The sequence below is a fragment of the Rattus rattus genome, chromosome 17 (assembly GCF_011064425.1).
Source record: "Rattus rattus isolate New Zealand chromosome 17, Rrattus_CSIRO_v1, whole genome shotgun sequence".
Taxonomy (NCBI): Eukaryota; Metazoa; Chordata; class Mammalia; order Rodentia; family Muridae; genus Rattus; species Rattus rattus.
The window spans coordinates 18,284,450-18,311,310 of NC_046170.1; the positions used below are offsets into that span (position 1 = coordinate 18,284,450).

The 26,861-nt window shown below is 38.8% G+C and overlaps 1 protein-coding gene across 3 annotated transcripts in view; it reads right to left on the reverse strand.

Moving 5' to 3' along the window:
- The window catches only part of Inpp4b (inositol polyphosphate-4-phosphatase type II B), a 339,582-nt gene that overhangs the window by 164,114 nt on the left and 148,607 nt on the right, over positions 1-26,861 (reverse strand). For all 3 annotated transcript variants that reach the window (XM_032887879.1, XM_032887880.1, XM_032887878.1), the window contains one exon: positions 16,150-16,297. In XM_032887879.1, the coding sequence (XP_032743770.1) occupies positions 16,150-16,297 (148 nt within the window). The remainder of the gene's footprint in view (positions 1-16,149; positions 16,298-26,861) is intronic.

Genomic DNA, 26,861 nt, shown 5'->3' on the forward strand with positions numbered 1-26,861 from the left:
TTGATCAGAGCAAGAGATGGGAGACACAGGGGTTTGTGGAAACCTGTGGAACAAGAATAATCAGAAATTGGAGTTGATTTGGGATAAATTTAATAAGACATACTGTTGGGTACGAAGGCAGCCCTTTGGTTTATTGAAACAGGAACTGGCTAGGAATGATTTTTGAAAAAGTCAATGAGTTCAGCTTTAAGACATGGTGGGCAACTGCAATACATGGAGGTAGCTCCATAAAGCCTACACAAGATGGCAACCAATGGAGACAAGTTCAAGTCATTTAATGAGCTAAGAAAGAGAGATGAGCCTATAGAAAAAAAATTTTAATGAATACTAAAAGTAAAATATATCAACAGGAATTATATATGAATAAACTATAGAATTGCATTAGTGAATAAAAGATACCATGAAGCGGGTGGTTCCCCGTTCTCCAGCAGCTCCAGCAGTGGTTAGGGAACCATGAGGGTGGACCAGTCCTGAATTGGGACCAATACAACTCTCAGACTTCATCAGAGAAGATTCTCCATGCAGGGGATGGCAATCAACAAAGAAGTGTTACAACAGGGAAGGTAGACAGAATAAACCCAGGCACAAATGTGTCATCCATATAGGAACCCCTTCTCCAAGGCTCAAGGACTGGTCATCCCAAGAGATGGAGCAGAAAGAGTCTAAGAGCCAGAGTTCAGGGAGGACTGGTGGGAAACAGTATCCTTCAGACATGACAGGACTGGTGAGCTCACAGCAGCTGTGGTGGCCTCGACAAGATCAAGCTAGTCAATGTTCTAGTGTGGAGTGGGAGGCGATTAATAAATACTCAATCCTGAGAAGCTACCGATAGTCAATGGCTTCTGTGGGAAGTATAATCAGTTTTCTATAAAAGTGTGGCTCCTGGCAGGTCAGCCATGCTCCAGTAGATAGCACCAGACATATGGATGGCACAAATTGGAATCCATGCATTATGAAATGTAAAGAAATTAAAATGATAAAAAAATTGTAGGCGTGGGGAAGTGAAGCTGGATTCAGAAGGAGTTAAGGGGGGTTGTTGGAACGGATGTACAATAATAAAAAAATACATTGTACAACATTCTCAAATAATTAACAAAAATATTTTTAAAGAGAGAGAAGACACAATGCAGCCTTCTTCCTGATATGAAGTATAAGGATTACAATGTCACATTTTTATTCCTTTTACTGAAAATGTATTCTTTCTCATGTAAGATATCCCCTCCTACTCCTCTCAACTCCTCCCCAACAGCCCTCCCATTTGGAGCTATTTCATTTCCTTCTCTCATTAGAAAACAAATTTATAAGGGTTAAGAATAAAATAATATATTAAGATGAAACAAAAACGTAATACATTGGAATTGGAAAACAAACAAACAAACAAACAAGGAAAAAAGCCCAAAAGAGACATGAGAAACAGAGACCCACATATTTGCACAATCAGGAATCTCAAAAACACTAAACTGAAAGCCATAATATGTAAACAAGGGAGGTGGAGGAGACGTGTGCAGGCCCTATGCATGCTCTCTCAGTCTCTGTGAGTTCATTTAGGATTTGCTCATATTGGCTTAGAAGAGCTTGTTTTCCTGGTGTCCTCCGTCCCTCTGGATCTTACATTCTTTATGCCTCCTCTTCCTTGGGGATTTGATGAAGACATCCAACTTAGGGTGGAGTGTTCCAGTCTCTCACTGTCTGTATAATATCTCTTTGTAGCTCTCAGTATTTGTCCCCATCTGCTGCTTGATAAAACTTCTCTGATTATGACTGAGCAAGATGCTGATCCATGAGTAGAGCAAAATGTCATTAAGAGCCATTTTATTACTGCTTTTGTTGCTTTTTCATTTGTTTTAGAACAGTAGTATTCCTGCTTCCCCTAGGTCACTGGCCTCTCGTCTCAGGCTCTTGGTCACCTCAACAGTGTCAGATATGTGGTCTGTCTCAAGGCGTGGGCCTTCAGTCTAAACAGATATTGGTTGGTCACTCCCACACATTTTGTGCCAGCATTGCACTAGCTTACCTTTCAGGCAAGCTGTCTTTGTATATTAAAGGATTTGTAGATGGGTTGGTGTTTATGTTTTTTTCTTTTCAGAGGATACATACTGTCTACCTTATGAAACTCACTGGAACATAGAGGTGAAGACTCTATTTAGGTACTAGCTCAAATCCTCTATGTTCACTGAATTATTTGGTTGTGATCTTCAAATATGTGTGTGTGTGTGTGTGCTTCTACTGTAACTAAGCTTCCATGTTAGTCCTCAAATGGCTCTGAATTTTACCTGTCCCTTATATCTTTTCCCCTTTTTCTCCCCATATGGTTTTCCTATTCTACCTTCTGAAATCTATCTATAACTACTTTATTTCCCTTTTCTTTTAGATTCCAATTGCTGACCCATTACACCCCCCATTCCCCCTCCCATTCTCCCTTTTCTAATGAGATCTATCTGATGCCCCTAGGTCCTTTCTTGATACCTCACCTTTGTGGTTCTATGGACTGTAAATTGGATATCATTAACGTAAGAGCTAATATCCACATATAAATGTATACACACAATGTATCTCTTTCTGTTGCTAGGTTACTGCACTCAGGATCTTCTTTTCTATGCATCCCTTTTACCTAAGAATTTCATTTTTTTAATGGCTGAATAATAATCCATTGTATGGTAGCACATTTTGTTTATCCATTCATCTTTTGTTTGACACCTAGGTTATTTCCAATTTCTGGGTATGTTGAGGTTTTGTTTTTTGGTTTTTTTTTTTTTTTTTTTTTTTTTTTTTTTCGGAGCTGGGGAGGTTTTGTTTTTTTACTAAATATTACAATGCTAAATATTGCTTCCCACCCCAAGGCCTGGTTGCTCATAGGGACAAGATAATTTATGCATATCATGTGACCCTTTTCCTTAATTTAAAACTATTCGTTAAATAAAAGATGCTAACAGCCAATAGCTGGGTAGAAGATACATAGGCAGGGTTTTTGGTTCCTGGGCTTGGGGTCTGAGAGGGGTCTGTCTCTGTGAGGGAGAGACCAAGATAGAAACAGGAGAAAGCCTCCATGGGGTAGGTAAGTTATGAAAACATGGCCATGAAGGCTGGCCAGTTGGAGTTAAGAACAGTCTAAAAGGAACATAATTAGTTATAAGTTGTAGTTATTGATGGGAAAATAGACTTTAATAGCATAGAAGGTAAATATCTTCCCAGCTCTAATTCTGATTAAGGCTCATAATAAAGATAAAAGTTGTGTGTCTTTTGTCTGGGAACTGAATGATCTAAAGCAAGATAGAAAGCCTGACTGAGACAAATTGGTGCCCAACATGAGGCAAGAACTCACTTTTAACAAAATTGATTTCAGATTCCCAGATTAAAAAATTCACACTGTTCCTTTAAGACTAGGAAGGTGGAGGGAATTGTTTTCTTAACAAAGTCATTTTTTCCTCAAGCCACAGGGGTTCCTGAAAAGATTAGTATGCATACTAATTTGGTGCTCTTGATTTCAGGATATAATTCCAGATGTTGAAACGTGAGCTAAAATACAGCTACACCCTCAACTCAATCACAAGTCAAACAGCAAAGCCTGGAAGTTACAAACCAGCAAGCTCCAACATCAAACGAGGGGGGGGGTGTCTTCCTATGTGGAACTCTATGCTGACACAGAGATTGCAGCATAATCGCATAAATCCTGAAAACCCTGCTACACAATGAAATAAGCAGAGTCCTGCTTCTCAGAGAGTGGAGGGCAAGGCTGTATGCCTCCCACAACCAAAAAATTATAGAAAATAAAGTGAATTAAGATATCAACACTACTTTGAGCATTCAGTTTCTATAACCATGTAATTCGATGGGAGAACATTTCACTGCTTGGTCTAACACATGACACATACATGATGGCTTAAATATATATATATATATATATATATATATATATATATAACAAATAGAAGTGAATTCAAGCAAAGTTGAATATAGAGAAGGATATTAAATTAATTTATATAAAAAGAAAGGAGATATAGGTATATTTATCCATGGAGATATTAATTTACAAAGAAGGGAGAAAGAAATGAGAATTGATATAAATGTGCAAGGGTAAATAGATAAGTAAATAAGTCCAGGACTTTGATCTCAACACTTGGAGACAAGGGCTAGGAAAAATAGGTTCCTGGTGAGTTTGAGGCCAGCCTAATCTACAGAAAACGTTCAAGTCATTCAAGACTACACAGAAAAATCCTGTCTTAATAAATAATATTTTAAAATTGTTTTATTTTAAATTGTTTTAAATGATCAAATATATTAATCTCCAAATAAGGCAGAAAGTAATATAAATTGATGCAAATGCTTTCAAGGGTATATAGATAATAAAATAATTCAGGCCTTTGATCTCAGTACTTGGAAGACAAAGGCGAGGACAAAGAGTTCCTTGTGAGCTTGAGGCCAGCCTAATCTATTGATCAAATATAAGCCACACAGAGAAACCATGTCTTAATAAATAATAATTGTTTTAGTTTATCAAAATTAAGGTGGTTATAGGTTCTTTGGTTGTGATGATTTTTCAAATCATCCACAAGAAAAGTCAAAACAGAGGAAACCTAAATTCAAAAAGTGCTACTAAACTGGACCAGTCTATACTCTCAATGACTTAAAATTGCTGAACCAAAAGCATGATATGTTGGGAAAGAGGCTCTCTATTTGTTAATGGCAGAAGAGAAAAGGCAATGGGCTCCAAAGGAATAAGGATCAGATTCTCATCTGTAGACAGCAGAAACTCATCTGTAGACAGCAGAAACTCAAGTGGAAAAAATACATTGGTGATGTATAATGCTAAATCCTCTTGAAAAACTCTTGATCTGACAGGGACATATATATGTCTTCAGCTAGAACTTTAGCTTACATGCCTAATAAATCTTACTGGCTATGAAATTCTCATGATTTGTTATCACGTACCATCCTTGCAGATGGCATGAATGGAGATTTACATTAGAGTTTGATTATATGAAAGACTAACTTCTAAAGACAGACAGTTTTCTTTCACCTGCTCAGCTAAGAGAATGGAATCATCCTTAATTCATCTGTGTACCCTCTATATTTCATACAGATGTCTTTAGAGAACAATGTGCATTGTTTGTAAGATTTATACATTACAGAATGAAATATCAAGAAGGCATCCCCAAAAGATTCACCCTTAGGGATGCTGAGAACTGCTGTTCCAGCTCCATGATTTATCTTGCTTCAAACTGATGCTGTTTTCAGAGTCTTGCTTCTAGAACGACATCAGAAAGGACTGCTGATCCCAGATGACCTTCATTCATCCAGCCTTTCAGACTGTTCTAGTCAGTACTTCAATTAAGCCCTGAACTGTCTCAACATACTGAAGTTGGACCACAAATTATGCCAGCTAGCTTTCTTTCAAATTAACCATTTTCCAATTTCCTTTTGGGCCTCCAAGCTGAAATTCTTTGCCCTAATTCAGCAGAAAGCAATTATAAGAAGACCATTGTCCCAGTCCCTTAAGATAGGGTAGATGGTTTTGGTCATCTTATGATTTATTTTATATATATATATATATTTAGAAAAATAAAGGTGGATTATTAAGTCTAGTCTTAAGGCATTTTATAGTCATAATCTTACATTGGTAGAGATCTTTATATTTTGATGCAGAATTGGAAGTTATATTTTCTTACATTGATGCAAAATTTTGTTTATTGATACAGGTTTTAGGTTTTCATTGGCATTTATTTGTATATTGATATCAATTTTAAGATCAATATATTTGTATGTTTCAAACCTTGTAGAGGTATTGTGCCTATGCAACTTATTTTAAAATACAAAGTGTAGTCCTTTTAATGGTTACTGCTACAAACTGTTTAAAAAATTATAGAATGCAAATTAATAGTCAGTCAAACTCATGGTCATGTCAGATATTAATCTAGATCTTCACTGAAATCTACATCCTGGGATGGACAGATAATTAATAGATAGCTACAGAAGGCAATGTTTGCTTGTTCAGATATGCTATAAATAGATAAATGATCTTCAAAAACATCAGAGATCCATGGCATTTAAAGTTCTGTCATTATTAAAGGCCTTCTGAATGTGAGACAGGTCTGCTCATGACAATGCTCCCATTCTACCTCAAAGAAGATAAGCATCAATGGTCTCCATATGGAATTGCTTCAATTGTGACAAGCTAGCCATCAGCAAGAAATGCCCTAACTTATTGTACAGAAAGAGTGCTGTCCAAAAAGGACCAACAGATTCAGGATAAGAAACTGCTAAACTCTGCCAATACAGGGCAAAGATAGTCCTTCATAATTCCTACTTCACTTGAGGTCTGTCAGATGTTCTTGGCAAGAAGACTGAAGATCCCAGATGACCTTCATTCTTCCAGTCTTTCAGACATCATAAAGACTATTGGGGACTATTTAAACAGTCAGCTGTCTTTGTCATATCTATAACTTTTGGAAGCTGCATTCCTGTGCTCCCCGCATACTCAAGTATATTTATTTCTTCTCAGGTCTCTGATGCAGTTAAAGATTAGATAGTTATAGCCTCACAGTTAACTCTAGATTCATTAGGATAGGAAAGATAATAAAATACTTTCTTCTGAGTTGCCAAATCATATAAGCCCTGAAGTTATAATTTGTGGTTATCAATAGGAAAATAGATTCAAATACCATAGAGGGTAGATATCTACCCAGCCCTAATGCTGATTAGTGCTTATTATAAAAATAAAAAGTGTGTGTCCTTTGTTTGGGAACTGAATGATCAAAGGCAGGGTAGAAATCATGATTGAGATTAAATATTTCCTATATCAAGAGTATTATGAATAAAGCAGGAATAAACATGATTGAACAAAACAAAAACAAAAACAAACATAACTCTGTCATAGATTTGTTGGTTTAGGTGGTGGATAAGTGCATGGAAATAGGTTTGATCATTAAAGCATAAAATTCAACCTGAAGCTCTACAGTATCAGAATGGCTATTCTAACTGAGCAGAAGCTCATTGAGATATATAGATGCTGAGTTTGGTTAATTTTGATGTGTAATATTTTAGTTGAACATTAAATAATAAGTTTATTTAAAATTTTAAAAATAAAAGTAAATGATGATGATATTGGATTTCATATTGATATGTTTCTTGTGTTTTCATATATTGATAATCAATGTATGGATATATATTTATCCATATAAGAAATAAAATATAAATGTCTTAAAACCAATGAGTTCATGATTTGCAAAAGTAAAGGGAAATACTGTTGTGAAAAGTTTACAGAGACAAATAGGAAAGCAAGGCTATAAAGTTCAAGTGAACTTTGTTTCAGCAACTCAACTCCTAGTGTTTAAACTATAACATATTAAAATTAATAAAAAATGTGGTTATCAGATATTTACTATTAAAATTATTCTACATAACATAGCATTAGGAACGTGGCTCAGTAGTCAATGTCATGCTTTGCAGTCAGAGGACATGTTTTAGACCACCAAAAACTCAAAGAAAAGGTTGATTTGGTAGCAAATGCCTGAGACTCAACATTGGAGAGGTGAGGTGAAGACAGGTAGATCTCAGGAGCTCTCGAAACAACTAATGTAGCTAAAAATAGCACGTTCTAATTTCCATGACAGATAGCACATTAAAATGTGAGGCAGAGAATAATAGAGAAAGATATCTAAAGTCAACTTCTGTTCTTCACACATGCATGGTGGTCCCATATACACATGAATATCTATTCACTAAACACACACAATAAAAAGAGGTAAATTACATTTTATAACACATATGTAAACATTGGAGCAACAGTTTATATGTGCTTTTACAGTTTTATGATAGAATATCATGCAATTATTACAATCAAAATTTTAGGGAAATTTATTAAGGCACCAAAAATACAGGGTAGGTAAATTTCATGTGCAATATAGTATAGTTTTTAATATAATTGAAAGTATATGGAGGCACATATATATGGGATTATATAGCCTTGATGAGGAGGTCATCTTGACTCACCACAGTAGTTAACCCATGCTGGGGAACTACTGGCAGAAGGCAGCAGTTAGATGATTGTCACCCTGCAACCCCATAAACAATGAGGATGCTTAGGAACTCTTGGGGGCTCCATATGCTCACTGAGGACTCGTAAAATGGGTAAAGATCCCATGATTTCTAATGGAGTGGCAGAGTCAAGGTCAAGGAACTACTGTGGGTAAGCACTTTGAGATTAGATGCAGGGACATATACTAGGATGCCATGACATTTTTCTAACAGGACAGAGAGAAAGCCCATGGAATCTCTGTGATTACAAGTCATGTCATAGTACAAACCACCAGGTCATCAAAGATAATACAGGAAACCAAGAACCAGATTTTTCCATCCTTGATGCATATGTAAAATATACACAGCAAATGTATCACACACAGATAATACATTTCCTTGGAGAAAATATCGGAGAAAGCAAACTTCAGAAGGATTACGTGTGTGTGTGTGTGTGTGTGTGTGTGTATGTGTGTGTGTGTGTGTGTGTGTGTGTGTGTGAGACAATCATAATGAAAGAGAAGGATGTTATTGATTTGAGAGTTGGGGCAAAGGAGGTGTTCAAAGGAGAAAGGGAAAGGGGGAAAGTAAGCAATTCTATTTTGATAAAAAGTTGTTATAGTTATGTATGTATGCATGTATGTGTTGGTATTCATATATAACCCATAAATTACATTAAGTTAAATACTAAAGAATTCTCTTCTGTAAAATTAAAAAAATAAAGGATTATTAATTTCCCTAAAATGAAAGTAATAAAACATTTAAAATAAGGCTAAGGACCTAAACTTTGAACAGACATTCATATTTACAGGGATAAACTAGAGAAATGGAGATGCTATTGGCTGACAGGCCCACACATTCTGTAAGAAGAGTGAGTTTTGTGTTTTAACTTTACATTCCTATAAAATCAATTAGCATTTTCAATTTTTAATGCAGAAACAGCATTGTTAATTTGCTATTATATTTCTTTCCATGTGCTTTTACATTACTTGCCAAGACTAAGATGATATATTTAATTGATTATTAGACCATATTTTATTTAATGTCACAATGACAAATTATAGATACATTTACAACATAAAACAGGTGTTGAACATAAAGATCTGTGACAGAGTATTTAATTGGCTTGTGTGAGGCTCCACGTCATTTATCCAGGACTACACATACTCACAAAGCTACATCTTAAACTACATCTCAGATGAGAAAGGAAATTTAAACTTGATGCCAAAGAGGTCATGATGGCCACAGAGATAGAAAATCTACTTACCACATCAGGCTTGTAAAGTTGAAACTGATACAGAATTTTCCTTCTAATGGGAGAATTTAGAGTGATTTTTTAAATCCTCTTTTTTTTCTTGCTTTAATTTAGACGTGTTCTTTTCATGAAAAACATTCATTTTATATTTCAGATGTGAAATTATATCTCCAGGAACAAGTATTCTGAAACTCTGAACACGAAAGAAATTCCATGTTCACTGTAATAAATGGGTCGGTGGCTCAGACATTTTGTTTGTGAGGGTTTTGGAGTTAAATCACAGTATAAAATTCAGAGTGCCGGGCTGTGAAAGTTCCTCACTGTCATATTGTATTTGAATTCTGCTATATTTGAGCTATTATACTTGAATTCGAACTCAGAAGATGCCACTGCTCCAGCCAGTTAGAGGATGGCCCCTAAGGATTTAAGCTCTGTCGTGGCCATAACTTTATGTATGTACAAGCTCCAGTGTAATGAAAATGATTCAGACTGAGTCCAAATGCCATGTTCACTGTGAGATGAATAGCAGGAGTGGTTTTTGATGGCAGCTGCAGGCAAGGACAGCTACTGTGGGGCTCCGCTGAGCCATTCATTACATCCCTGCCAGCAACATCTAAACTCTGTCTGGATTGGCTGCACAGAATGTGGTTTTCCTCATTTATACCATGAGGATGCATTACATAAGCCAGCAAACAGTGAACACATATGCATTGCAAACATACCTGGACTAAGCTACAAATGTATGTCAAACTCAGATACTTGAAATTTGGTGACTGTTAGATTTGATTCTGCATAATCAGCATTACCTTAACCATTTTCTTCCACTGCTATTGTCTTTCAAAAGTAAACTCACTGTCAAAGTTTAAGAACCAATAGGTTTCTGTGACACAAATTCTCAAACTGATACCATCTTTTTTTCATTATTCTTGCTACATATGCATATATACACACACATATGCAACCCTCCTATATTTACCTCAAGATAATGTATTTGTGGGTGATGGACTTGCTGTGTCTATTACATATGCACCAAGGTTGGAAAGATCTGGTTTTTGGTTTCCTGTATTATCTTTGATGACCTGGTGATTTACAGAGATTTCCTGGGCTCTGTCTGTCTCCTCACATAATGTCATGCATCCCATTGTATGTCCTTTCATCCAAGTGCTTACCCATGGTAGTTCCTTGACCCCGATTCTACAACTCCAACAGAAATCATGTGATATTCAGCTGTTCCACTAGTCCTCAGTGAGCATGTGCAGTCCCAGAGAGTTCTTATGCACCCCCATTGTTTATGGGGGTTCAGGGAAACAATCATCTAGCTGCTGCCTTCTGCCTGCAGTTCCCCAGCGTGGCTTAGTCACTTTGCTGAGTAAAGATAGCCTCATGATTAAGGTGTAGCCCATAGAACCCATCTCATTTCTGTAGCTTTCATGTGTTAATGGCCTTCATAATTAGGGGAATTTACACAACAAAATAGTCACATCATTATCTAAATGCTCCCGCAGAGAGTTGGGAACACACACTCAGAACTGCTGCGCTCTTCTGTTGGAGGGTGGGCAAACCTTCAAAACAGGGATGGAAAGAATTAAAATTGTTACAAAGGAAATTGTAATACAGGTTGTGTAGGTGTTAAGGAGAGGGCCTGTGTGCTCATCATCTTGGAAACTGAGAAGCAAGGACTGCTTTCCTTAAATTTGATTATAATGCAACTTACAATTATTCACTCAATTGTCCATGACTGCTTGTTTGTTCATGGTAAAATAACAGGACAAAGTGGCAGGACCAGAAACTACATCTGTCTAGAAAGGACAAAAAATTTAAGATGGCCCTTGCAGGGTTTTCTAATGGCTATTGATAGATATATGCTGTATCTGAATATATATGCATGATATCTAAGGTATGAGCATGGCTATTTATAACTCACTCAATACTGTATTTATTGAATTATATTTTTAAGATCTCTATTGCTCTCTGATTGTGTATGTCTATCTAGCTGCCGTCTTTCTGTCTAGCTGGATATCAAGCTCTGTGCTACAGGTCTCATAAAGGACACAATACTTCACGTACACAATACAAGAAGTAATAAGCTTACTACTTTTCATTAAAAGTAAGGTGAGACTTACAGTGTGCGTGTGAGTTTTAAAGTGAGTTTTAGTTTAAAAACTCCCAGAGTAGTTATGCAGGTCTTTACTAATATAAGTGGCCATCACATAAAGTAACCCAGGTAACATATTTTTTAAAAGAATCTTGATCTTTTCCTTAATTATTCTCGAAGCATGGTGATAAAATGCTTTGTAAATGGTCACAAGTACTGAAGGATGGCATTCTGCGATGCTCCAGTCTTTAAGAAGCTCAGGAAGAATCCATCTGACTCTGGGCTTGGGAGAGAAGACAGACGGGCACGGACTATACTGAAGTCCGAATGAAGGAAATAAAAATACTTGTGAATGGAGGCTCGCAGAGACATGCTATATCTGGGAGAGTATACTTTTGCAAGAAAGATATTTTAAGAATTTCTTATATTGTGCATTTAAATTATGTATGTGTTCATGTGTGTGTGTGTGTGTGTGTGTGTGTGTGTGTGTGTGTGTGTGTGTGTGGTGTATGTTGTTGCACACACACACATATGTATGGAGGTCCAGGGCAAATTGTGTATCTTTGTTAACTCTCTCACTCCAGAGTTCAGCGGTTGTGCTAGGTTTTCTGTCCAACAAGTTCCAGGCGTCTTTTTGCCTGTGTTTTCTACCACTGAGGTAAAGAACACACATCCACACACTTCTATCGTATTCCTCTACAGGAGATCCAAACCTAAGCCCTCAGACTTACAGGGTAAACATGTTACTAAATCATCTCCCCAGTCCCTGAGGATTTAATTGTTATGTCCTATATTAATGTGATGTGCAAATATACTATTATATAAAAGTAACAAAAAAGTAGATTTATTTCACTTAAGCTATTTTCTCAGTTGGACATCCTATATCTTCAAGCAGGTTTCTCAAGAAAGGTTTATGTGTGGCGTTTTAGAAGAGCCAACATATTTAAACATGCTATCTTCATCACCTTCATTCATAAGAAACGTCATAGCTTGATTCTAAATAGTAATGGGAGGTCACAGACTTCTCTCAGAAACCACAGAACATGGTCGCACTGGGTCTTGGCACTCAGTCCTGCAGAGCGGTGTAGGGCTGGCCTGCTTCAGCATGCACAGCAAACAGCAAAACTGTAGACTCAGGACACCGTGTGTGTTTGTTTGCAAACTTTCTTACACAATGTGCTCCCTACAAATAGTTAGCATCATTTAGCTGCTTCTGGCTGTCTGCAATGCCAACACCAATGCTGTGGTCCTATTTTACTTCTTATACCTGTGCCTAGCATCCAGGAAGAGAGTGCCACAATCGTGCTCCAAGTGGCTAACATGACACTCAGGGTCATGTCACCTCTGCAGGCACTGTGGGTTTAATTTGGTGGCTGTATCTTTGCATCTCAATATTTCCTCCATCATCAGACTCCTGTCCTTTGTCCCTTTCCACGGTCTTTTGTTGGAGGACTACTGACTGCTTCCTTATCTCCTCACACTGTGAGGATGGCTGGTTCACTTTTCTATGATTGCTATCCTGTTTCCCTGTAGAATCTTCTGATTCTTTTCTTTTTCCTTAGAGCAGTTTAAAGGTTCATTGTTGAACTTTTAACAAGTTCTAACAATAGGCGATTTAGATAGAAATGGTACAGGAGACAGCAAAACTTTTACAGAGCAGGCTAGAGTCTTCATTGTCCTTAGGGGGTTTTCAAAAATCTATCAGGTTTTGAATTGGTAAGTTTCCTAAGACTGCAATATGATTTTTTTACTCTAAAAAGAAATCCTAGTTCCTAAGTCAAGTGTGTGTGTGTGTGTGTGCGCGCGCGCGCACATGCCCACGCATGCATGCGCTATGGAAGATGAAGATACAGCAAAAAAAAAAAAAAAAAAAATAGGGTCAGGAAAGGAGTCCCCACTGAAACTCTACAGGAAAAATTAAAAAGACAAGTGTGGGACAATGGACCATGCTAGGAAACTTGATATGCTAGAGTGGGTCTGGAACCCTGGTATCTAGGTACCCACCTGAGACAGTAGGTGCCTCCCTGCTACCTACTATATTCCTACGCCTGAACATACGTCCATACTCCCCACATAGGTCACATAGCCTAGAACAGAGTTCTGCATACTAATGAGGTATCTAGTGGCCCTGAGGGTTTAGCCAATGAGCTTTGCTCCATGGATATTCCCCTTTGAAAAGGGTATTTAATCTCTGGTCCTCCCTGAAAAGTTGGTATGCATCCATTTTCCACGATGAACAGTCAACAAATGGTATGGACAAACACAGACTGTTTATTTCATTGAGGACCACCATGCAGAGCATGGAGAATGCCTTCAATTACTAAGAAGCTGCCTAAATCCCCCACAGAAGGCCTCTCTGTGCTCCCAGAGAAATGCTGCCAAGCTAAGGACAATTGCCAATGAACTAAGCCAGAGCTCCTATTTCCATGGCATTGGGCTGATCACTGTTTTTGTCCTGCAGGTCCCCTGTGCAGTTTTCCCGCAGTGATTCCTGGGAGTCAGGGAACCCCAGCCTCAGTCTCCCTCGTCTTAGACTGTGTTTCCCCAAGCCCTGAGTGGTGTTTGGTGCTTCACTCATAGCGCAGCAGTGGACAACAGCTGCACAGGGATTTCAATGTGGTCAAGGGTTTTGAGTTTTTCCCTCCCCAGCAGCCAGGCCCAGCTCCCCAGCAGCCGAGGCGACTGCAGACCCATATCTAGCTCTTCTACGTTCTTCCTGCTCAAGGGTGAGTCGGACATCTCAGTGGCAGGGTGGGATGCTCACAAACCAGCAGAAATGACAATGGCTTGTACCACACAAACTCAACAGATTCCTTATTCCCTCCTGACCCTTGCTTCTGATTTTCCGGCAATGAATGGACTGGGGAGAGAAGTATTATGTCTATTTTGCCTATTACATCTCCTCTACTGGGCAAATCTTTGTGCTTCCCAGCTGAGTGATGGCTCAGGTCCCGCCTGGTACTTCTGTACTGTGAGGCCTTCTCCCTAGTACATGTATGTGGCTGGGTCTTCCATAGTCCATGTAGATTCCTTCTCAGGATACAGCTTTTCTTGGCCTAAATCTATCAGTGTAAGCTGATTCCTGGGTCTCGGTTTCCCTCATTCATCCACCCTAAATGCCAATCTATCTTCCTTTTACCCACTGTTTTTCTAGAACTACACCAGTCTAGTCCAAGACTCTTCTTAATATTTCATGAATTTCAGTTCATGTTAATAGTTCTCCTTGTTTGATAAAGGAGTAGGATCCTGTGTATTGACTCCTCGCTTAGCAAATTTTGCCAGTACAGTGCCCACCCTTCTGTGGTGCCATTTCTGGCACAGATCAATTTGGAAACTCTTGGGACTTTAGAGTCTACTAAATGGCATGATATCATTAATCATAGGTGTATGGTTGTTGGCATGAAGCATGAATTTAAATACAGGACATTACACTCTCTACTGTATATTTCAGTAATAATAGATTGTTTTAACTATGAAACACTGCCGGTTATTTGAGATTTGGAGGCTTAAAGGTGTTTCTTATGATACAGTATTTTGCATTTTTAAAGTCATTATAGGCTCATTTAAAAGGCAGAGAAATGGATTATCTAATTAGTCACGGTTCAGGTATTCTCTGACAAACCAATAAACTCACAAATCCTCCTGTGTTATTATAGAAATTGATTTGGTTTCCTTGTTTAAAAATACATTCAATTAACATATTTTATCAGTTATCTTAAATGGTTTTTAAATCAACGAGTGTTTAAAAGCCTTGCTAAGCTAATCTACAGAGAACACTTCTCTTCTTTAATTCAAATAGGAGCCAAGGAATGAGAAGCCCTAAACAGATGAGGTAAAGTCAGAGCTTGTAGTACTAGTTCACTACAAAGCTTTATATCAGATACGTAACCCAAGATACAGAACAGCATCATATATGAAACTGTGTGTGTGTGGTGTGTTTTACTCCTGCATTTGCACACTTATAAAGTGCAGGTGAGCAAAGGTCTATACTTGCTGTCTTCGTCAAACACCCGCCACCTTTTCTTCAGAGACAGAATTTCTCTCAGAGCCTGGAACTTCACCACTCAGTGAGCTGGGATGGCCAGCAAGATCCATGTTCGTTCTTGCTCTGGCTCCTGATCACTGAAATTAGGGTTTGGGCCATCTGTGTTTTATTTTTCACATGGACACTGGGGACTACATTGAGGTCCTTCTACTTTCCTGGAAAACACTTAAGCTGTCTCCCAAGCCTCACAATTTTAAATTTAAGATCATCTATATTAGAAATAGTAACATCAAAAGTAAAGAGGTAGTTGAAGTCAACTCTATCTACATATAGATAGGCTTAGATAGATTTGTAGATAGATGATAGGTATATTAGAGATAGAGACAGACAAAGATACAGCTGCACACCCAGAATATGAAGGCCCCATCATTCCAATGCATGAGTGTGCAGACTCTAAGAACTCAAGATTCCTGGGTACTGTATAGTCACTGAGCATCTCAATTTGCACCGGACTTATTTCAAGTGATCAAGTAGTCCTTGTAGGACTACTGCTCACCAGAGTGGTTAGTGAAGCTCAAGATTATTTTGTTATCATACATGATGAAAAAAATCCAAAAAAGTAAATCATTAGCAGGTACGTGAGGTGATATATGTGTTATGGACTCAGTGTGACCATTTCTCAGTTTGCATACTTCAAAAAACATCACGTACAGCACATGTTAAACATCTTTAATAAAGTGCAAAAAAAAAAAAAAGAAATGGCATGAGGAAGTGTGGGAGATGATGATTCATTTCTCTTACCTGCATAGGTCTTCTTTGATGTGAAGGGAAATCAATTCCTTAGGAATATGAAAAGAAAGGATGCTTTCTGACATCTGCTCACGGATTCGCATCCACTTATTGTCAGACGTGGGGAATCTGTAGAGTTTACACACAGGATTCCTTAACACTGGGCAAGAGGAAAGAAAAGGCGGGAGTGAAATTAGTAGTAAATGAACATGAAGCTCAGTCAAGGAAACCATTCATCAGAGAAACGTCTTGTTTATCCATTTAATAAATAAAATACTTCCTGCCAGAATCCATTAGTGAATTTGGATTTTTAAGAATTGTATGTGTTTTACATCATAACCTATTTTGGCGTTAGCTTCTGAAAATCATACCTTTTATTAAATTTGATAAGTATGACTGAAAATTCAATCGGTTAATGCAACTATGATGTTTTTTTGCTACCTATTCATTTCTCTCTCTTTAAATGTTTTATGAAACATACACACCTATAAATACAGGTGAAAATACAAGTATATGCACATAAAATACACTTCAGAGCTTATTTACGAGTCTTACACATACCTTAGCTGTATGTGTAAGTGGCAATATATATGTTATATTATAAATACCTAAAATTCTTTTTCAGAAAGCTCTATTGTTTAAATTTTTTATAGATCAGAAACATTTATTTATCTGGCTTAAGGTCTATTAAATTCAATATTGTACATATTTTAAAATATCAATAAGTCAATATTGCAGTTTCCAGAATCGTTGAACCCATGTATAGCAGAAGAAAACTCCTTGACATTGGGAAGACAAACTATTTTGAATAGGTGGCCAGTGTCTAAAAAATAACTATGTCATACAACCAAAAATTCAAGAATGCTAAGACATTAAACATTGAATGTTTACACATTAAAATTATGCTTGATATTTCTTTATGAATTTCAAACTCAAAGCACACACCCAAATCATACTTATGGGCAAAATTGTCTTCTAATTTATACTGGACAATGGTACCATTGTGACACTCATACACTGAAGCTTAATTGGCAGGAAAACATCAGCTACGACAAGCCATGTAAGTAGATGAGTCAACTCCAGTTTACCAATAAAGCTAATTAAAACTATTAGTTGTTACTAAAGCGAATTTATTGAATTTTAAGCAACTTTGAACACACAACATATGAATCATATCTCCTTGGCATAACATAGGAAAGTCTTTCAAATCTTTAAAAGTCTGCAAGACTACTGTATCTTATTTGCTACTTGAGAAAAGACTTTTCATAAAGGTCTTCCTCAAACACTGAAATGACAATAGTCACACCAATCCTCTGTCACCACCTATCCTCAAAGATAGACTCTGAAAGTTGTCATTATGAACATACATATAACTTATCAAATATCCAAATATCATTACTCTGTGTGCATGGGATGTGTTCTATGTGCATGTGCGTGAAATGAACACACCTGTGCATGTGCTCTCAGAGCCCAGAAGAGGTCACCAGGTATCCTGTTCTATCACCCACTGTCTTATTTGCTGAAGACAGTGTCTCTTAGTGAATCAGATGATAAAATGAGAGGATGTAAGTCCCCAGAAAGTCTATGTCTCCTCCCACTGCTCAGTGCTGGCCATGCAAAGACATGGCTATATCTGGCCTTGTATGTGAATGCTGGGGTCTGAACTCAGTTTCTCATACTTGCACAGTGAGACGTATTCTTATCCATGGACGTAGCCCTGCATCCCCCCAAATATCTCATTTTCAAATCAACAAATTTAAGTCTTCTAAAACACTTCTATACCCAGGCCAAGAATTAGACAGAAGGCTCATTTTCTACGAAATAGACAAAGTCACAAAGCAGTAGCATCTTAACAGCATGATGAGAAAATAACTTAAAATCTAGAAATGTTTGCTCAAAGAGATTATCATTTGGATATTTTCATGATTGTTCTAAGTTTTATCAATTTGATTACATCACAAACACTTATAGTTTACTCTATTTTTTATCTGAAAGAAGAATGTGAGAACTTATAGCCAGAAACTACATGAGCTCATTCATTATTGAAGTAAGAATGTTGCAAAGATTTAAAAAAAATGTTCTAACACTTCAAGTAGCCTATCTCTAACACTGAGAAGAAAAGAAACATGAACTGAATTCAATAAAAGGACACTAGGGTTTAATTGCACCTGGCAAGATCTTATAAATTCTTATTCACAGACTGAGTTTAGAAATGCAATGTATCATTTTTTGTGTGTGTGGTAAAACAAAATCTCGACATCTGAAATGTCTAAAATATTTCCTAGTAATGTATGAAAATGTTAATCACTTAGTTATTACATAACCATTACAAACTCTCCCTTCCGGGATTATGAAGCTGTCTCACAAACACAAAGACTCCTTGGAAATTTCTTGCCCTTTAAAGATCAGTAATTATTTTTTCATAAAGTTTAGATTTTGAGCTCTGTCAAAAAATATGAAGCAAAGCTCTCTACTGCTTCTGTTGAGCCCGGCAAGTCCTTCATCTTTTGAACTTTTTGTTTGAGTTTTTTTCATTTCAGTGCTTTTCATGTTTCTAAATATAAACCTGTGCTGAAAAATTTTTAAGCAGAAAACAAGGACATTTTGATTAATGAGTGGTAGAGAAAGTATCCTCTGACTATTATGCACTCATCATCCACAGAGACAACAGAGCTGCTGACGGTGTTGAAGGAACCTTGCAACAACAACAACGAAATATGCACACACACGTGCACACACACATACACACACTCTCGTGCATACACACCTGCACATATACATACACATAAACATACACATACACCACACATACAAATACATGCATACATATATACACACAACACAAACACACAAATATACACAAAATACACAAACATATATATAACACATAATTGCAATACACATCAAAACCACATACATTTATAGAAAACATAGATACAAACACAAACATATATGTATATATTGTATATGTTATATATACAAACATATACCATGCAAATATATATAACATGAACATACATATACACCTACCATACACATATATAAACCCATTTCCCACTCATATATAAACACACACACAAGCACACATATAACACATACAATACACACATATACACAGTTATGCGTACAAACACACAGAAGACATACATCCACACCAACACACAGAAAATACAGATGGGCTCACAAATACAAGTTACACATGGTGCAAACACACATTATGCACACAGCTCACATATACACAAACACACATAGAACACACTCAAAACACTCTCTCTCTCTCTCTCTCTCTCTCTCTCTCTCTCTCTCTCTCTCTCTTCTGGCAAGTCACTCATGAAGGAAAACCACTCCATGAATGTTTCCTACCTAAATTTTATAGTTGGGTGCTGAAATAATGAGATTCAGGTTTCCCAAAGCAAAATCAAACTATACATTTGCCAATCTCAGAACACTGATGTGATGTGTTATGTTTTACTTCTGGAATGTCCCTTCAAAGTTTCTCTCAAAGACTAGATTGCCAGCCTGTGGCCCTGTGGAATGACGGCAGAATCACTGATGGTACCATGTCCTGGAAATTCTCAGTAACACCTCTCTGCTTCTCTGCTTTCCCACCACATGGAGTTGAGCCACTTTGCTCCCTCACACACGCCTCAGTACAATGTTCTGTCTGGTCACAGGCCCAATACCAGTGAAGCCAATTGACGAAGCAATGAAGATCAATTGCTCAGATACTTTGTCACAGGGACAGGAAGATGACTACCTATCACATGACAGGATCCCCTTCGCAATTCAACTTTATTCAACAGCTTTCCTTTATGACATTACATCTCAGGCAAGGATACTTCCTATATATCCACGCAATGGATCCTGAGTTTGAGCCGATCCCTGCAGAAACTTGATGGGTCAGGATGGGGGAATATCCAGCAGGGTCTCCACCCTCTCAAAGGAGAATGGGAAGGGAACGGGAGGGGGACTGTGTGAGGGGGAACAGGGAGGGGGGTCATTGATCAGGATGTAAAGTGAATACAAAAATTAATAGAGGAAATAGATGATAGATGCAGATAAATCAATCGATCAATTGATCGATCGATCAATTGATAGATATATAGATATAACCTAATCTTTAATAGTCATGATAACATTCTGTGCAATCAAAACAAAACAAAACAAAAGATGACCGGAACTCAGTTGTTTGCTGTGTCGATAATGGCAGTTTTCACATCCTCACATAAAAGAAAGCAAGGGCATCGGAGTATCAAAGACTCACAGTGGACCAAACACTGAGTGTGACTACCAACTCCTTTCCCATTCATTCTACAAGCACTAGAATACATGACTATGACCTTGAACTCTGAATTTCCATGATGCCTCTTGTTTATGCTTTTTTTTTTATTGTGCAACAGTCTTACACCCTAAATAATAACGTACTACATATAATCCACCCAAGGCATGTGAGTGGCTAGGGCTCTCTCCTGAGGACCTCCAACCAGCAAGTTCCACCCACAGAATGCTCTAACTGCCCTAATGGCTGTTCCCAGCCCTTGAGCTGCAGAATAAAAAACCCAAGCTCTAGATTTAAAATGCCCTCAATTCCTTCAGTCTCTGGGCTCATCCCAAGCTCTGGACTTGAAAGCCCACCAATAACCACCCTGGAAATCTCCACCCTGAAAAGCTCTGCCCCACCTCCCACCCGAAGAAACATTGTATAAACCCTGGGTTCTCAGCTCTCAGCTTCTTCTTGCCCAGGCAGAGGTAGTCATCCTCCTGGATTTTTTCCCTTCCAATAAATCTCTCGTGTAAGATTTGTTGTATGGTGTGACTTTGAGATATTTTCCTTGGTTCCAGACTGCCAGGATACCTTTTCCTTCTGAGCTCTAACACTTTGGGGAAACCTGTCCTCGCCAGAGCACCTGAGCCCTGGAGCAGAACTGTGACACTTGCAATTGGGGAAACATTCCCCACTCCCTGGAGCAGAGCTGTGTGACACTTCCATTGTGAAAGCCTTTCCCCTCAGAGCTGTAACACTCTCACACCACATAAAATGAGACACATTTCTGTGTCTAAGACCTAAGGCTGCTTGTATTCTAATGTTAATTTGGGTCCCAAAAGCTGCTTTCAAGAGTCTCTCCACAAACTGGGAAGCTGGCCCTGTTCTGACTGGTAAATAAAGTGCTTACAGTCAATGACTGGGAAGGGTAGACAGACGGACTTGGGGGGTGGGGTGGTGGAACTGGGAGAGAGGAGGAGGAAGAGGGAGATCCAGGAGAGAGTGGAGGAGGGAGAGACGCCGTGTCTGAGAAAAGTGCAGGACACAGAGGCATGACCGCTAAGTGAAGGAGCAGGGAGAGTGTGACCCAGAGCATGGCCCACTTGGGCAGCCCTCTGGGTCCAGGGCAGCCAAGATAAAACACAAAATTTAGTAAGTAATAATTCGGGATTAACCACGTAGCGATTAGGCAGTGGCTCTGTTATGGAGCTCTATAAAGTGTAGTCAAATTAAAGGCTCTGTAAGTCAAATTAGAGGCGGGCGCACGCGCGTGTGCGTGTGCGTGCGTGCGTGTGTGTGTGTGTGTGTGTGTGTGTGTGTGTGTGTGTGTGTGAGTGTGTGTGTGTGTGTGTGTGTGTGTGTGTGTGTGTGTGTGTGTGTGTGTGTGTGTGTGTGTGTGGTTCATACGGGAACACAAACCATTGGTGCGGGTGGTAAACCCACTGCCGGGGTTAATTCATTAAAATATAATGCTATGCTTAAGTATAGGTGTGTATGTGCCTGTTTGTACTAATATGAATCCTGTGCAGGTGCCTGTGCAGGCTGAAAAACGGTGTTGGCTACCCTGGAACTGTAGCTATGAGCAGTTGTGGATGCCTGGTGTGGGTGTTGAGAACCAAACTCAGTTCCTGCAAAAGCAGTAAGCTCTCTAAACGGCCAAGCTGTCTTTCCAGTCCTACACGTGCCATTTTTTGAGACCACCTTATATGTATTCTCATTTGCATGTTTAATGGGCTTTTGTCCAAAGCAGAGGTTAAAAATACCACATGGCAGATTCCACAAAGAGAAAAGCTCTTGAGTTGTTTTGCATTGAGCCACGAGTAATGACACTTAATGAGTGTCATTCTAAACAGGCCCAGATCTCAACATTACTTACTCCCTTGAGGACCAGCCTCAGATAAACACAAGAGCAGAGTGTAAATTGAAGATTTCTGTCCTCTTAGCATCTCTAGTCAAATGACTGTATCATTTCTCCTGGACTCTGTAACAGGAGTGTGCTAAAACGTGGCATGCCACCAGCTTTTCCTAGGATTCATCAATTACGAAAGCCAGGCTTTGATGGGTTTGAGTAATTCAAAGTAAAGATGCCAAGGAAGTGTTCAACAAAACCAAGACAGATAACGTATAAAAACCCACTGTTCCAACAACCTGGGGCAAAGAGACAAATCAGAGTCATCAGACTTGCTTTCCTCATATCTGTTCCTAGAAATAAAGAAGGATGAGGGGTTATGGGTAGGATAGCTGGATTGAAGTGTGACCCAGAGTCCAAAGGACTGACAGAAAGCATTATTATTTCACCATGTTCTCTTCGTGTATTTCTCCAGGCTCATCTGGACTCCCCTCCTGTGTCTCAGGAGCAGGGTGAGATGATTTACCTAATAGGAACTGAATTCCCTGGTCTGGGGTCTTCCAAAATGAATACATTAATGTTCTGGAAACTTCATGGGAATCCATTCATTCTGTGCTCTCAGTTATAGAGTTGTTTAATGGCTTTTTTTTTAAAAAAAAAAAAAGCTGATTGTATCGATCCTGCCTCCTCTGTAAATGGTGTCCTGTATTGTTAACGTAGGTCCTTGTAATTCAGTTAGATACCAAGTGGTACTCAAAATTACCTTAGATTTATATACATCTGAAATATAACTCATCTCTTATCAAGACTGGGTAAGAACTAAACAATCTAAATGGAAGAACAGAACCACTGACAAGAAGGGAAAGTAAGAAAAAACGAGAGCTGAGAAAGAAGAACAGAGAATGAGAGGTAGAAGACACCCCAAGAGCACAGCCCACAGCATCCACTAAGCAGGGCGGATGGGGCTCAAAGAGACTGAAGCAGCAGTCGTGGAGCCTGCATGGGTCTGAGTCAGGTCCTCTGCGTTTATGTTGTGGTTGTGTAGTTTGTTCTCATGGAACTCCTAACAGTGGGACAGGGGGCTGTGCATTATTCTTTTGCCTGCTTTTAGGACACCTTTTCTCTCGCTGACTTGCTATGTCCAGCCTTGATATGAGTGCATGTGCCTAGTCTATTGCAATTTGTTGTGTCATGTTTGGTTGATATCCCTGGGAGGCCTGCTCTTTTCTGAAGGATAATGGGGGAGTGGATCTGGAGCACAGGGGATGGGGGTCAGGAGAGACTTGGAGGAGCTGAAGGAGGGAAACTGCCAGCCGGGAGAAGAAAACAAAAGAGACACAACACAACATAGTAAAACCAGTTTTTAAGAAGGCAACATGTGTTTATAAATTCTTCACTGATGAAGTTCCTAGAACTGGAGATGGTTCAGGGATTAAGAGTAATTACCCATACTCTACAGCTCACGGCTGCCTCTAACTCCAGTTCCAGGGAATCTAAGGTTTCTGTTCTCTGCAGTTCCCTGCACCAAGTACATATGTCCATACGCAGATGCATTCATATGAATACAATTTTTAAACTTAATGATAAAACTAAATTCTCAAGAAATCCATAGTGACATTTCTCTAAATATGCTAGGGCATCTAAATTGTGTTGCCATTATTGGTTCTGGGTTGATGACATTGCTTCTCTCATCAAGGACTCTTGGTCTTCTAACTGATTTAAGACCAAGAACAATAGAAAACTAAAACAGACACCATTATAAAGAATAAACTAAATAAATGAATGAAGTCTACATGCTAGCATTCTGTCTAAGCTCCACCCCCACAGTTGTCTGGCAACAGCCAGGTATGCTCTGCCCCACAGTTACCTAGCAACAGCCAGGTATGCCTGACACTATACAAGGGGCTGCTTGCCCCCTTCTCACTCTGTTGTTCGTGCTCTTGCTCTCTTGCTCTTACCCTCTCCCCCTTTGTCCTTTCTTTCCTTATTCCCCTCCCCTCTTCCCTCCACTTGCTCATGGCCGACCTCTACTCCTCTCCTCTTCTACTCTTCTTTCTCTCATCCATCTCCCTTGTCTCATTCTCTCATTAAACCTTTCCACGTGGAACTGTGTTGGCCTTGTGTGGTTTGTCTGGACAGAAGCTGAGATTACTACCCCAACACTACAGAATTTGAATTTAGACCTTGTATGGTCAGAGAAGGGGTATATTTCAGCTCTGTCCATTCTGTGAAGATCAAGGCAGGATGCAACTGGAAAAGCTCAAAGGGAGTTCACATTTTATGTAGAAAAAAGAGTTACTTATTAGTATGCCTCTGATCAAAGTATTTATCTGTCTCATATGGTATGCTTACCTCTTTTCTACTAGCTTCAGTTAGAATTCCTATAAAATCAACTGAATTCACTCTTTCTTCAGGAAGTCTTCCTCAGCGTCTACTGCCTCCTTCCAATGGACTAATTTGTACTACATGTGCCCCATAGTTGTTAGTATACAACTGTGCTGTCTGTTTAGCTATCATAAATGTCTTCTAATGGCCCTTGTGTAAAAGGAATGACCCTAAGGTGTGCTAATAGCAAAGACTAGAAAGTGTAAGAAATGAGACCTCATTGAGGAACCTTTGAGCATTGAAGACTAGAGACACTGGCTGCAAAGGAAATAGGAAACTCTAGTTTCTGGTCGCTTTCCCTTCTTCTGCTCCTTCGTGACTCATTGTGAGCTCCACAGTGTTTTCCCACAATGTGTTAATCAAGTCAGAGACCCAGTATAAATGACATCACTTGCCCGACTACAACCTCCAAACCTGTGAGTCAAAGCTGCCTTTCCTTTATAATTCATTGCTTCATGCAATTGGTCACTGTATTGGGAATCCTATAATCTGCTGCATGATAGCATGGGATGGGAGCCCTCTTTGCAGGCTAGGGAGGGGTGGGCAGTTGTTGGTTTTCTCCCTGCATCTGATTCAGTGCTCATTCCACAGAAATGCAGCTCACATGTTCCCAACATCACTTTCCTCATGAGGTGAGGAGAGACAACACTAACCATTGTGTGGTCTGAAGTGCACAGGCAAGAAAAAAAGGTCAAAATTAAAGGCCTCGCTAATTAAAGCACACAGGCTCAGAATGGTGAGAAGATTAACCATGACTGAGAGGGTTCTGCAGGTCTCTACACAAAATCCTTCTGCTCAGACAACATCATCTTCCTTCCTTGATTATCTATCTTCATCTCAGGCAGACAACAGAGGAGATGAACAGCACAGAGTTGAAGCATTTAAAGGCACCCACAAGACGGTACCACTGATCACATGAAACCCCCCTTCTCATGGAGCTGATTAAAAACATAAATACATTAACACACGCTAAGTGAAAAGAGCTGGAGAATCCTGGCATGTAAGGTACACTGATTGCATTAGATTATTAGAACAGCAAAGGACAAAGGCACCTGGAAGGTGACAAGAAGAAAAGTAGAAAGGGAACAGGGCCGGTGAGAAGGGGTGGATAAGAAGGGATGCTGGGAATGAAGGTGAACTAAGCACAAGATGTGAGTGCGAGAGGATGCTGTAGTGAGAAGTAGTATTTTGTCAATAATTAAGATAAAAGGAATAAAGACCACCGCTTTAAGTCAAAATAACCCCTTTTTATAATTACAGACTAATAATTACACAGACAGATCATTTCAACTAGCATAAAAAAAAAACCAGTATCTCTGACATAAAACGGTGTTATCTCATAGTTGAGACGGTAACACTTTTAGTTCTGCATGGAAACAAAAAAGGGAGAAAATAGCTGGTTTTTGTTTGTAATTCATGAGCACTCAGAATGAACAGGGTGAATACGTTTACAGCCATAAAGTATCCTGAATCGTGGATAGGGTCTTAGTGAATAGAATGCTACTTCAATATTTAGCTTAGTTGTGTGGTTCTGTGCAGTATAATTACATTTTAAAGAAATATATAAAATAGAAACATGCTAAATGTGAAGCCTGCCTATAAGTGTTACATACATATACATAATGTATACATACATATACATAATGTATAGGAGCCTGCCTATACATATGGGTGAGCAGGGGCAGAGGCGAAAGGATTTTGAGTCCTGGGATAGCCTGGGCAAGGCATTGTCTTAATACACACACACACACACACACACACACACACACACACACACACACACGCAAACACACACTTCATAGTGATTTGTAAAGAAAATTATATTATTCAAAACTTAAATGCAATTATCTGATATCTGAAGCATAAATTCTAGTAAGAATATGGGCCAAGATATTATCAATTTTATCAATTTCCTATTGTATTGAGCCTGGAGCATCTTACATATTTGAGAGTAGGGAATGCATTGCTGATTCAAGGGCCCTCCACTCACTCTTAGGACGCCTAAGCATCTTGCTGCTCTGGGCACCTTCTTTTCCATGTGTGCCATTACTGGATAATGGGCTCTCTCTCTCTCTCTCTCTCTCTCTCTCTCTCTCTCTCTCTCTCTCTCTCTCTCTCTCCCCCCCTCTAGTTTGGGGATCACCTTTAAATAAAAAGACCAGATGGAAAAACTGTCTATTTTATCTGGTTCACTTGAAATCTCAAAGCTGCACATTCATGAGAACT